The 12,746-nt window shown below is 40.2% G+C and overlaps 1 protein-coding gene across 2 annotated transcripts in view; it reads right to left on the bottom strand.

Annotated features, from left to right (window-relative positions):
• Window positions 1–12,746, bottom strand: part of TRMT11 (tRNA methyltransferase 11 homolog) — a 63,940-nt gene extending 51,194 nt beyond the window's left edge. The window contains exon 1 of one of the 2 annotated variants that reach the window (XM_059083315.2): window positions 12,617–12,746. In XM_059083315.2, coding sequence (XP_058939298.1) covers window positions 12,617–12,703 — 87 coding nt within the window. In that variant the 5' untranslated portion in view covers window positions 12,704–12,746. Of the gene's footprint in view, window positions 1–6,199; window positions 6,366–12,616 lie in introns of those variants that run through there. The other variant, XM_067010703.1, reaches the window with a different exon arrangement.

Raw genomic sequence — 12,746 nt, 5'->3', positions numbered from 1 at the left:
GTTTCATTAGGTCCCATTTGTTTATTTTTGTTTTTAGTTCCAATTCTCTAGGAGGTGGGTCAAAAAGGATCTTGCTGTGATCTACATCATTGAGTGTTCTGGTTATGTTATCCTCTAAGAGTTTCATAGTGTTTGGCCTTACATTTAGGTCTTTAATCCATTTTGAGTTTACTTTTGTGTATGCTGTCAGGGAATATTCTAATTTCATTCCTTTACATGTAGCTCTCCAGTTTTCCCAGCACCACTTATTGAAGAGGCTGTCTTTTCTCTATTGTATATTCTTGCCTCCTTTATCAAAGATAAGGTGACCATATGTGTGTGGGTTTATCTCTGGGCTTTCTATCCTGTTCCACTGATCTATATTTCTGTTTCTGTGCCAGTACCATACTGTCTTGATTACTGTAGCTTTGCAGTATAGTCTGAAGTCAGGGCACCTGATTCCTCCAGTTCCCTTTTTCTTTCTCAAGATTGCCTTGACTATTTGGGGTCTTTTGTGTTTCCATACAAGTTGTGAAATTTTTTGTTCTAGTTCTGTGAAAAATGTCATTGGTAGTTTGATAGGGAGTGCACTGAATCTGTAGATTGCTGTGGGTAGTATATTCATTTTCAAAATGTTGATTCTTCCAATCCAAGAACATGGTATATCTCTCCATCTGTCTGTATCATCTTTAATTTCTTTCATCAGTGTCTTATAGTTTTCTGCAAACAGGTTTTTTGTCTCCTTAGGTACATTTATTCCTAGGTATTTTATTCTTTTTGTTGCAATGGTAAATGGGAGTGTTTCCTTAATTTCTCTTTCAGATTGTTCATCATTAGTGTATAGGAATGCAAGAGATTTCTGTGCATTAATTTTGTATCCTGCTACTTTACCAAATTCATTGATTAGCTCTAGTAGTTTTCTGGTGGCATCTTTAGGATTTTCTATGTATACTATCATGTCATCTGCAAACAGTGACAGCTTTACTTCTTTTCCAGTTTGGATTCCTTTCATTTCTTTTTCTTTTCTGACTGCTGTGGCTAAAACTTCCAAAACTATGCATAATAATAGTGAGAGTGGGCAACCTTGCCTTGTTCCTGATCTTAGTGGAAATAATTTCAGTTTTCACCATTGAGAACGATGTTGGCTGTGGGTTTGTCATATATGGCCTTTATTATGTTGCGGTAAGTTCCCTCTATGCCTACTTTCTGGAGGGTTTCTATCATAAATGGGTGTTGAATTTTCTCAAAAGCTTTTTCTACATCTACTGAGATGATTTTTTTTTTTTTTTTTTTTTTTGCGGTATGCGGGCCTCTCACTGTTGTGGCCTCTCCCGTTGCGGAGCACAGGCTCCGGACGCGCAGGCTCAGCGGCCATGGCTCACGGGCTTAGTTGCTCCGCGGCATGTGGGATCTTCCCGGACCAGGGCACGAACCCGCGTCTCCTGCATCGGCAGGCGGATTCTCAACCACTGCGCCACCAGGGAAGCCCTACTGAGATGATTAAATGGTTTCTATTCTTCAATTTGTTAATATGGTGTATCACATTGATTGATTTGCATATATTGAAGAATCTTTGCATTTCTGGGATAAATCCCACTTGATCATGGTGTATGACCCTTTTAATGTGCTGTTGGATTCTGTTTGCTAGTATTTTTGTTGAGGATTTTTGCATCTATGTTCATCAGTGATATTGGCCTGTAGTTTTCTTTTTTTGTGGCATCTCTGTCTGGTTTTGGTATCAGGGTGATGGTGGCCATGTAGAATGAGTTTGGGAATGTTCCTCCCTCTGCTATATTTTGGAAGAGTTTGAGAAGGACAGGTGTTAGCTCTTCTCTAAATGTTTGATAGAACCTGCCGGTGAATCCATCTGGTCCTGGGCTTTTGTTTGTTGGAAGATTTTTAATCACAGTTTCAATTTCAGTGCTTGTGATTGGTCTGTTTATATTTTCTATTTCTTCCTGGTTCAATTTCAGAAGGTTGTGCTTTTCGAAGAATTTGTCCATTCCTTCCAGGTTGTCCATTTTATTGGCATATAGTTGCTTGTAGTAATCTCTCATGATCCTTTGAATTTCTGCAGTGTCAGTTGTTACTTCTCCTTTTTCATTTCTAATTCTGCTGATTTGAGTCTTCTCCCTTAAGTCTGGCTAATGGTTTATCAATTTTGTTTACCTTCTCAAAGAACGAGCTTTTAAGATTAATTATCTTTGCTATCGTTTCCTTTATTTCTTTTTCATTTATTTCTTGTCTGATATTTATGATTTCATTCCTTCTGCTACCTTTGGGGTTTTCTTGCTCTTCTTTCTCTAATTGCTTTAGGTGTAAGGTTAGGTTGTTTATTTGAGATATTTTTTGTTACCTGAGGTAGGACAGTATTGCTATAAACTTCCCTCTTAGAACTGCTTTTGCTGCTTCCCATAGGTTTTGGGTCATTGTGTTTTCATTGTCATTTGTTTCTAGGTATATTTTTATTTCCTCTTTGATTTCTTCAGTAATCTCTTGGTTATACAGTAGTGTACAGTTTAGCCTCCATGTATTATTATTTTTTACAGATTTTTTTCCTGTAATTGATATCTAGTCTCATAGCACTGTGGTCAGAAAAGATACTTGATACTATTTCAATTTTCTTTAATTTACCAAGGCTTGATTTGTGACCCAAGATATGATCTATCCTGGAGAATGTTCCATGAGCAGTTGAGAAGAAAGTGTTACTCTTTTTTAGATGGAATGTCCTATAAATATCAATTACGTCCATGTTGTTTAATGTATCATTTAAAGCTTGTGTCTCCTTATTTATTTTCATTTTTGGTGATCTGCCCATTGGTGAAAGTGGGGTGTTAAAGTCCCCTACTACTATTGTGTTACTGTCAATTTTCCCTTTTATGGCTGTTAGCATTTGCCTTATGTATTGAGATGTTCCTATGTTGAGTGCATAAATATTTACAATTGTTATATCTTCTTCTTGGACTGATCCCTTGATCATTATGTAGTGTCTTTTGTCTCTTGTAACATTCTTCACTTTAAAGTCTATTTTGTCTGATATAAGAATTGCTACTCCAGCTTTCTTTTGATTTCCATTCCCATAGAGTATCCTTTTCCATCCCCTCACTTTCATTCTGTATGTGTCCCTAGGTCTGAAGTGGGTCTCTTGTAGATAGCATATGTACAGGTCTTGTTTTTGTAACCATTCAGCCAGTCTATGTCTTTTGGTTGGAGCATTTACTCCATTTACATTTAAGGTAGTTATCGATATGTATGTTTCTATTACCATTCTCTTAATTGTTTTGGGTTTGTTATTGTAAGTCTTTTCCTTCTGTTGTGTTTCTGGCCTAGAGAAGTTCCTTTAGCATTTGTTGTAAAGCTGGTTTGGTGGTGCTGAATTCTCTTAGATTTTGCTTGTCTGTAAAGGTTTTAATTTTTCCATCGAATCTGAATAAGATCGTTGCTGGGTAATCTTGGTTGTAGGTTTTCCCCTTTCATCACTTTATATATGTCCTGCAACTCCCTTCCGGCTTGCAGAGTTTCTGCTGAAAGATTAGCTGTTAAACTTATGGGGATTCCCTTGTATGTTTATCATTGCTTTTCCCTTGCTGCTTTTAATATTTTTTTTTTGTATTTAATTTTTGATAGTTTGATTAATATGTGTTTTGTCGTGTTTCTCTTTGGGTTTATCCTGTATGGGACTCTCTGCGCTTCCTGGACTTGACTATTTCCTTACCCATATTAGGGAAGTTTTCAAGTATAATCACTTCAAATACTTTCTCAGTCCCACTTTTTTTTTTCTCTTCTTCTTCTGGGACCCCTATAATTCAAATGTTGGTATGTTTAATGTTGTCTCAGAGGTCTCTGAGACTGCCCTCAATTCTTTTCATTCTTTTTTCTTTATTCTGCTCTGCAGGAGTTATTTCCACTATTTTATATTCCAGGTCACTTACCATTCTTCTGCCTCAGTTATTCTGCTATTGACTCCTTCTCAAGAATGTTTAATTTTATTTATTGTGTTGTTCATCATTGTTTGTTTGGTCTTTAGTTCTTCTAGGTCCTTGTTAAATGTTTCTTGTATTTTCCCCATTCTATTTCAAAGATTTTGGATCATCTTTACTATTATTACTCTGAATTCTTTTTCAGGTAGACTGCCTATTTCCTCTTCATTTGTTTGGTTTGGTGGGTTTTTACCTTGCTCCTTCATCTGCTGTGTATTTCTGTGTCTTCTCATTTTGCTTAACTTACTGTGTTTCGGGTCTCCTTTTCACAAGCTGCAGGTTTGTAGTTCCCATTGTTTTTGATGTCTGCTCCCAGTGGGTAAGGTTGGTTCAGTGGGTTGTGTAGGCTTCCTGGTGGAGGGAACTGGTGCCTGTGTTCTGGTGGATGAGGCTGGATCTTGTCTTTCTGGTGCGCAGGACCATATCCGGTGGTGTGTTTGGGGATGTCTGTGAACTTATTATGATTTTAGGCAGCCTCTCTGCTAAAGGTGGGTTTGTGTTCCTGTCTTGCTAGTTGTTTGGCATAGGATGTCCAGCACTGTAGCTTGCTGGTTGTTCAGTGGAGCTAGGTCTTAGCGTTGAGATGGTGATCTCTGGGAGAGCCTCTGCCAATTGATATTACGTGGGGCCGGGACATCTCTGGTGGTCCGATGTCCTTAACTCGGCTCTCCCACCTCCAAGGCTCAGCACTGACACCCGGCCGGAGCACCAAGACCCTGTCAGCCACACGGCTCAGAAGAAAAGGGAGGGAAAAAAAGAAAGAAAGAAAGGAAAAAATAAAATAAAATAATTAAAATAGAAAAAAAAAACTATTAAAAATTTAAAAGTAATTAAAAAAAGGAAAGAAAGAAGAGAGCAACAAAACCAAAAAACAAATCCACCAATGATAACAAGTGCTAAAAAACTAGAGTAAAAAAAAAAGACAGTCAGAACCCTAAGACAAATGGCAAAAGCCAAGCTATACAGCCAAAATCACACAAAGAATCATACAGATACACACTCACAAAAAGAGAAAAAGCAAAAAAAAAAAAATATATATATATATATATAAAATTTTAAAAGGAAGTGAACAACCAAATCAATAAACAAATCTACCAATGATAATAAGCTCTTAATACTAAACTAAGATAAATATAAAACCAGAAACAAATTAGATGCAGAAAGCAAATCCCAAGTCTACAGTTGCTCCCAAAGTTCACTGCTTCAAGTTTGGGATGATTCATTGTCTATTCAGGTATTCCAGAGATGCAGGGTACATCAAGTTGCTTGTGGAGATTTAATCCGCTGCTCCTGAGTCTGCTGGGAGAGATTTCCCTTTCTCTTCTTTGTTCGCACAGCTCCTGGGATTCAGCTTTAGATTTGGCCCGTCTCTGCGTTTAGGTCGCCTGAGGGCATCTGTTCTCCGCCCAGACAGGACAGGGTTAAAGGAGCGGCTGATTCGGGGGCTCTGGCTCACTCAGGCTGGAGGGAGGGAGGGGTACAGAATGCGGGGCGAGCCTGTGGCAGCAGAGGCCAGTGTGACATTGCACCAGCCTGAGGTGTGCCGTGTGTTCTCCCAGGGAAGTTGTCCCTGGATCATGGGACCCTGGCAGTGGCAGGCTGCACAGGCTCCCGGGAGGGGAGGTGTGGATAGTGACCTGTGCTTGCACACAGGCTTCTTGGTGGCTGCAGGAGCAGCCTTAGCATTTCATGCCCATCTCTGGTGTCCGTGCTGATAGCCACGGCTTGCACCCATCTCTGGAGCTCGTTTAGGCGGTGCTCTGAATCCCCTCTCCTTGTGCACCCCAAAACAATGGTCTCTTGCCTCTTAGGAAGGTCCAGACTTTTTCCTGGACTCCCTTCAGGCTAGCTGTGGCACACTAGCCCCCTTCAGGCTGTGTTCAGGCAGCCAATCCGTCCTCTCCCTGGAGTCTGACCTCCGAAGCCTGAACCTCAGCTCCCAGCCCCCACCCACACCAGGGGGTGAGCTGACAAGCCTCTCGGGCTGGTGAGTGCTGGTCGGCACCAACTCTCTGTGTGGGAATCTCTGCACTTTGCCCTCCGCACCCCTGTTGCTGCACTCTCTTCTGTGGCTCCAAAGCTTCCCCTTCACCACCCCCATCTCTGCCAGTGAAGGGGCTTCCTAGTGTGTGGAAACTTTTCCTCCTTCACAGCTCCCTCCCAGAGGGGCAGGTCCCATTCCTATTCTTTTGTCTCTGTTTTTTCTTTTGCTCTACCCAGGTATGTGGGGAGTTTCTTGCCTTTTGGGAAGTTTGACGTCTTCTGCCAGCATTCAGTAGGTGTTCTGTAGGAGTTGTTCCACATGTAGATGTAATTTTGAGGTATTTGTGGGAAGGAAGGTGATCTCCACGCCTACTCCTCTGCCATCTTGAAGCCACTCCCAAAACACTTTCTTAAAGGACTGTTCTAAATTATAAGGTGAGAGTATCAATTTGCCTTCACTACTGCTCAGTTGGATGTTGTACTGTTTTTGTTAATTAAGTAGATTTAAAAATAATACTTTTAACTTGTTATTTTAATTTTTTGATTACTAGCACAGAAAATTATTTTTACTATATTTGTTTACAACCTGCATTTGGAACCATTCTTTTTCTAGAAACTAAAATCATTAGTAATGTATTAATTTATGATTAAAAGACTAAAAGATGAAGAATACACTTTTACCAAATGTCAGGAGTGCCTTTAGACATTAACTCTGTTGTCTTGTCCAGTTAATTAGATGAATAAATATTTGTTAAATTTAAAAAAAGAAAAGTGATTAACTAGGAAGCATCACTGTGGATTCATTATGTACAAGTTATAGTACATTAACCTCTTTTCTGGATAAAATTACAGAACTAGAAAGAGAATACAAAAGCTACTTTAAAACATCAGGTATGCAAATTTGAAATCTGTTCAGATAGTATGTATAGTCTATGAAGCAATCACTGTACTGATAAACACAGGATGATTATACAAACTTTATGATTTATACTACTTACAAATTTTGCTTCCCCAAATAACATAAAACAGGTAGAATCCCACTCCTCTGTATAGGTCTTACAGAGGAGTAAACCTAATGAGAGATAAGTGTCCCCACTGCGGGGTGCCTACAATCCCCTTTCGTCCAAACTAGGGGAAGGAACGTTTAACACCAAGCCCATCAGGAACCACAGCCAACACGAGAGAATGTACACCCAGACCATGAAAGTCCTCCACCTCAAGACCAAGAAGAATGGGAGGTTTGAACAACTAGTACCTTCTCTGTTTTCCCTTTTTTCTATGCAACAAACCATTTTTTTAATCCCTGGCCTTAGAAGGTGCTGAACTCAGTTGAATCACATGGACAGACCAAGAACTAGCATAGACTATCAGTAAATCACTGAAGGTAGTCCTAAAGTCATTTTGCAACATGGGTGACACAAATTTGAACAGAATGCATCACTGGTCCTCAGAGTCAGACCACAATTTGTTCTTCAGTTCTTCCAAATAGTAGCTGTGGGGTTTTGTTTTGTTTTGTTTTGTTTTGTTTTTTTTATTAAAGGAATCAAGCTGATGATGACCAACACTATCCTTAAAGTCCAGTGAGTCAAGAAATCAAGCGAGACTGACAAAGTTATAATACTTTAAAGAAAAAAATGAAGTTATAGATTGTCTCTTGACCTAGAATGATTATTGTTCATTCTGTATTAAACCATATTATGAAATCAGCTTTACATTTAAAACAGGAAAGTGTGCTGCTCTTGGAATACTTTGTTAGAAATTAGCAACAGGTTAAAGCACAAAGGTTCTAAGAGTTTTTTTTTTAAAGTGAGAATTATTGGAAATTTTACGGCATAGGATTAGCACCATTACCTAAGATCTAAGCAATGATTTAAAGTGAGAGTAAATGTGATAATACAAGTTTCAAATTTAAAAGCAAAACACATATTAAACTACAACATCAACCTACTTGGAAAAATCAAAACACAAGTTTGTTTTGTTTTGTTTTGTTTTTTTTGCAGTACACGGGCCTCTCACTGCTGTGGCCTCTCCCGTTGCGGAGCACAGGCTCTGGACGCGCAGGCTCAGCAGCCATGGCCCACGGGCCCAGCCGCTCCGCGGCATGTGGGATCCTCCCAGACCAGGGCACGAACCTGTGTCCCCAGAATTGGCAGGGGGACTCTCAAGCACTGCACCACCAGGGAAGCCCAAAACACAAGATTCATCATATGGCAAATTCACTTTCCAGTTGAGGATCTTTTTACATCAGGAACAGAAGAATTTATATTAGACATTGGATATAAAAATATGGCATGATCTGATGCATACCTGATGCATTAATTCATATGAGCTTTTCAGTTCTTTTAGCCACTCTTTCATCCATTTAGTTTGCTTTAGAACCAGAAATAAAACCCAGGGGTCTGAATTTTACTTTTAGTACAACAAGGCAGCTGCCAACTAAAACTGGCCCTGATTAACCGCACAGAGCTAAAACCAGACCACACTTGCACTCAATCTTTCATTTTAAATCATAAAGGCATCTACTCATTATAGCTTTCCTGCCTAGCAGTTCTCATACAGTAGATGGGTCCAAAAGTGTAGACTGTCCTTTTGAGTGCCTTCCCTGAAGAGATCCTATTTCACTCAATTCAGTATTTATTAAACAACTAATATATGCAAGGCACTGAGCTATGTAAAGATAAATATATATTTATCCTGAGGGAGCTTAAGCTCTACTAGAACTAACATTTAATCCAGTAACTGAAAAGTGAGGTGTACAACAGTGAGTGCCCTTAAAGAAGCAAAGAAGTATTGTACCAGAGTACAAAGGAAGAAAAGATTACTTCAGTTTTCGAAGAAAAGTTTCAATGGAAACTCACTTAAGCCCTGAAACACAGGGAAAATCTGTACAGAGAGAGGACTTTCACTTCCAATGATGGCAAACTAGGTGATTCAGATTAAGCCTCCTGCTGAAAAGAATTTTTTTTAAAAACCTGACTTCTGCTTGAAGGCATCAAGAGATTACAAGTATTACCAAACCAAGATCCAGGAGAGGACAGAAATCTCAAGGTGCAGTCACTCTCTCCCTGGGATATTTACCAATTCCAAAAGCAGCTATGAGGGTGGACAGCCCTTTTGACAGCTTAATGGAGCTAGAGGAACAAAAAGAGGATAGGGCCAACAATGAGAAGGAAAGGAAGTTTGATAAACCACCCAGTTTAGACTGGCATTCCCCAAAAGCTATACACACTAGCAGTATGTGCAAATCAGAACAGAAACAGAACTTAATGGCTGAAAATGAGTTCAAGTGATCCTAGTGTGTTAATGCTCCTATATTCTTCAAGAGGATTTACATCATCCTAGCCCTCACTTATTTTTTCAAATAAATTTTCAAATATATCTGGTATATATTTAACAAACACCCAGCACACATATGAAAAAGAACCAAAAGAAACAATACATAAAAGAAATAGACCCATAGGACCCCTTTTTTCAATTACATACTTTAACATAACTGTGCTTTCTATATTGAAGGGGATAAAAGACAAAATTAAGAATTTTGGTAGAGGATTTTTTAAAAAAGGAAATTGCACATTTGAAAAAGAATCAAGTAAAAAATATAAACCTAAAATAAACAAATATGTGGGCAAATCTAAATGAATATTGACTATATAAAATCAGTAAAATGAAGTGTGGGATAGGAAAGACCTAAACAAGAGGGCATCATTCAGGGAATAATGGGGAAGTCTATTTTGGCTGCACTGTTCATGGGAGGAGGGGGTAGGAGGATACAGAGGAGAAAACCATGCAACTGCAGGCCTTGAATGCCAGACTAGAGTTTCAGCCTTGGGATGATGGAGACAGAAGAGAGGGCTGAGCTTTTGGAAGATTAAACTGGCACAAGGGAAAGATTCCAAGAAGAATTTAAGAAAGAAAAAACAGGTAAAACCAGCAAATACTAGGGATGCTATTTTTAAGACTGCAGCCTAACCACTCCATTCTCCCTGCATCATCTGACTATAGGCACTCACCCTCCTTGGCTTCTCTCTAGTTCCACCCCAGTATCCTCTAAGTGGTATCCTTTCTCTGGTATTCCAGAACTATCTTTTAAAAACACAAATGATTGCTAGTCACTTAGTGATTTAAAAAGAAAAAATGTTTGTCACTTTCTGGCTTAAAAAGGAAAAAAAAAAGAGTCAATGGCTCTCCGTTAAATCTAAAACAAAATCCAAATTCCTTCCAATGGTTTCATAACACTCCAAAATCTGGATCCTACCCACCTCTCTAGCCTCAGTGCCCATTACTTCATCCTCCTTCCCCTCACATTCCACACACAAACCACCATAATCAACCATCCCTCTGTGTCTCTACACTTGCTTTCGTTTCTCACTGAAATGGGCTTTCTGGTCCTCTTCATCCCCAGAATATCTCCTTTATCAATTAAGATCTAATTAAAATATTACTTCTTCCATGAAACTCTATGTCCTTGCACCCCATCTTATCAACGCACCTGCCCAGCAACACATTAGTCCTGAATCAATGCCACAATCTTCCTTCAAAACTCCTAAGGCCAGTGAGTTGAACACAACTGAAGAAAATCACAGAATCTTGGCACAATTACAAATACATGCTCTTCACCCTCAGTTGGGTTTTCAGCCTCGCTGTAACACCTGAGTTCTTCTCTACTCAACTGTTGTAGCTCATCAGCTCCCTCTTTGCTCTCAATGATTATTTCAGATTTTACTATTTTTCTCAATTTCTCCATTTAATCTCTTGGTCCCCCATCTTTCAAGAAATAACCTTGACTCATTCATTACCCAAAAAACAGGCCCTCAGGCAACTACCCACACCCATCTTAAGTCTCCTTTGCCCACGTTCCCCTTCTACTGAAAGGCCAACACCTCCCACTGTGTCCTTATATCCATTTTCCCCTTCAGCCTACAAACATGCCAATTTCTCCAACAGGGATAGGGATCCTCCCTTGACTCTAGGGCCCACTCAAACTGTTAACCAATTTCTTATTTTCCCTTCTTATGTTAAGAGCAGTCTATCTCCCCTTCCTCATTTTCCAGTGACCACTAAACCAAGCAATCTGGCTTCTTCGCCTAAAACTACACAACCACTCTAGCAAAATCCTAAAACTTTGCCCTCTTGATTTTTATGGTTTCACATACTTCCTATTCTGACACTTGCCTATCTTCTTCATGACCTCCTTTTCCCAATTCCCTTTAATATCAATGCTTCCAAGTACCTGCATTTGGCCCACCACTCTTTTGAAGCTATGCTTTCTCTGAATAATTTCATTTTCTCTCCTAGAGTTCATATACAGAAGACTCCCAAATATTAATTACCAGTACATGAATCTGTATCAACATCTGTGCATACTCATATTCACTGCCTCCTGGTCATCTCCATTTGATGTTACACAAGCATAACAAATTCAGCATAACCAAAATTTAAATCATACAGCTGCCTGTGCTCTCTATTTTAAGTGGAAGCACCCTTATATCCATACCAGCAATCATCCTTGATTGGTCCCTCATGCCCTCACCTTCAATCAATCATCAAGCCCTGGTGATTTTACCACCTAAATATTTCCCCAGTCTATTCCATCCTCTTACCCCCTGCCCTAGTTCAGGCCTTCTTAATTTATTAACAAGACTATTCCAAGAGACTCAACTCCTAACACCTTATTCTGCTCAAATCCATCCTCCGTACTGCAGCCAAAGTGATTTCTTTAAAAAAAATCTGATTCTGTCACTTCCTTAAAATTCTTCAATAAAGCCCCCTTCTAAGATCCAGAGTATCTAAGGCTTTGCATTTTCTGAACCCTACCCTCCTCTCCTGCTCTCTTCTTGTCATTCTTTGCTATATATATTTGGTAATCCCGTAATAATGAATAGCTTGTAATTCTAATTTACTTATGTCTCTCCTTGGCCTGGCTAACTCCTACTCTTCTTTAGGTTACAGTTAAAGTGTCATGCCGTCCTGGGAGCCATCTTAATGGCCAACATCACCCACCCCCTCAGGTGGGTCATATTTCCCTTCTATATGCTGATATTTCCCTACCTATCACTGCACTTACCAACGTTATTTCATAGTGCTATGTTTATGCATCTGCTCACCCCTTAGCCTAAACAGTAAACTCCTTGAAGATAGAAACTCCGTCATCGTTATATCCCCAGCGTCCAGAATATTCGATTACAGGTACTCTGAAAATGTTTCTTGAATGAATAAATAAAACAATTTCCCCAACTTTTCCATCATCTAACCCTACCACCCACCATCACCATCACTATGCCAACCCCCACGAAACCTGACCCGCATATTCGATACTTAAAACACTACCCTGTGCACTTCTGTCAGCTGTCTCTATTCTCTAGATGAAGAGCTCCAGGAGAGAGAGGACCGGTCATATTCACCTGCCTGACTCCGGTACCTGGCACATGGGCTTAAGAATGAATGAAAATGCTTAGCAAGGCTGAGAGGCTGTCTCGGACTTCTCTCGCATACCCTCCGCAGAGCTCAGACCAATACCAGGGGCCCAGGGACTGGGGGGACGCATGACCTCCCCGACAAGCACAGACCCCCAATGCCCGCGGGTTCGGACTGCGTGGGTCGCCTCCGCCCGCACACCAACCTCCACCCCGCCGTCCTCTACAGAAGAAAGAGGTGGAGGTCACTGCGGCGCTTACCGGCAGGCGGAACTCCAGGTGCTCCTGTGCCATGAGCAGAAGATACCTGTTCAGCGGTCCCGGCAGCGCCATCCCATCAGCCCACATCGCGCCTGCGCCATCGAGCGAGTCTCACTCTTTTCTTCCCCTA

Source organism: Kogia breviceps, chromosome 13, assembly GCF_026419965.1.
Source record: "Kogia breviceps isolate mKogBre1 chromosome 13, mKogBre1 haplotype 1, whole genome shotgun sequence".
NCBI classification, from domain to species: Eukaryota; Metazoa; Chordata; class Mammalia; order Artiodactyla; family Physeteridae; genus Kogia; species Kogia breviceps.
The sequence above is the reverse complement of the archived record's forward strand: the minus strand, read 5'-3'. Positions and strand labels throughout refer to the sequence as shown.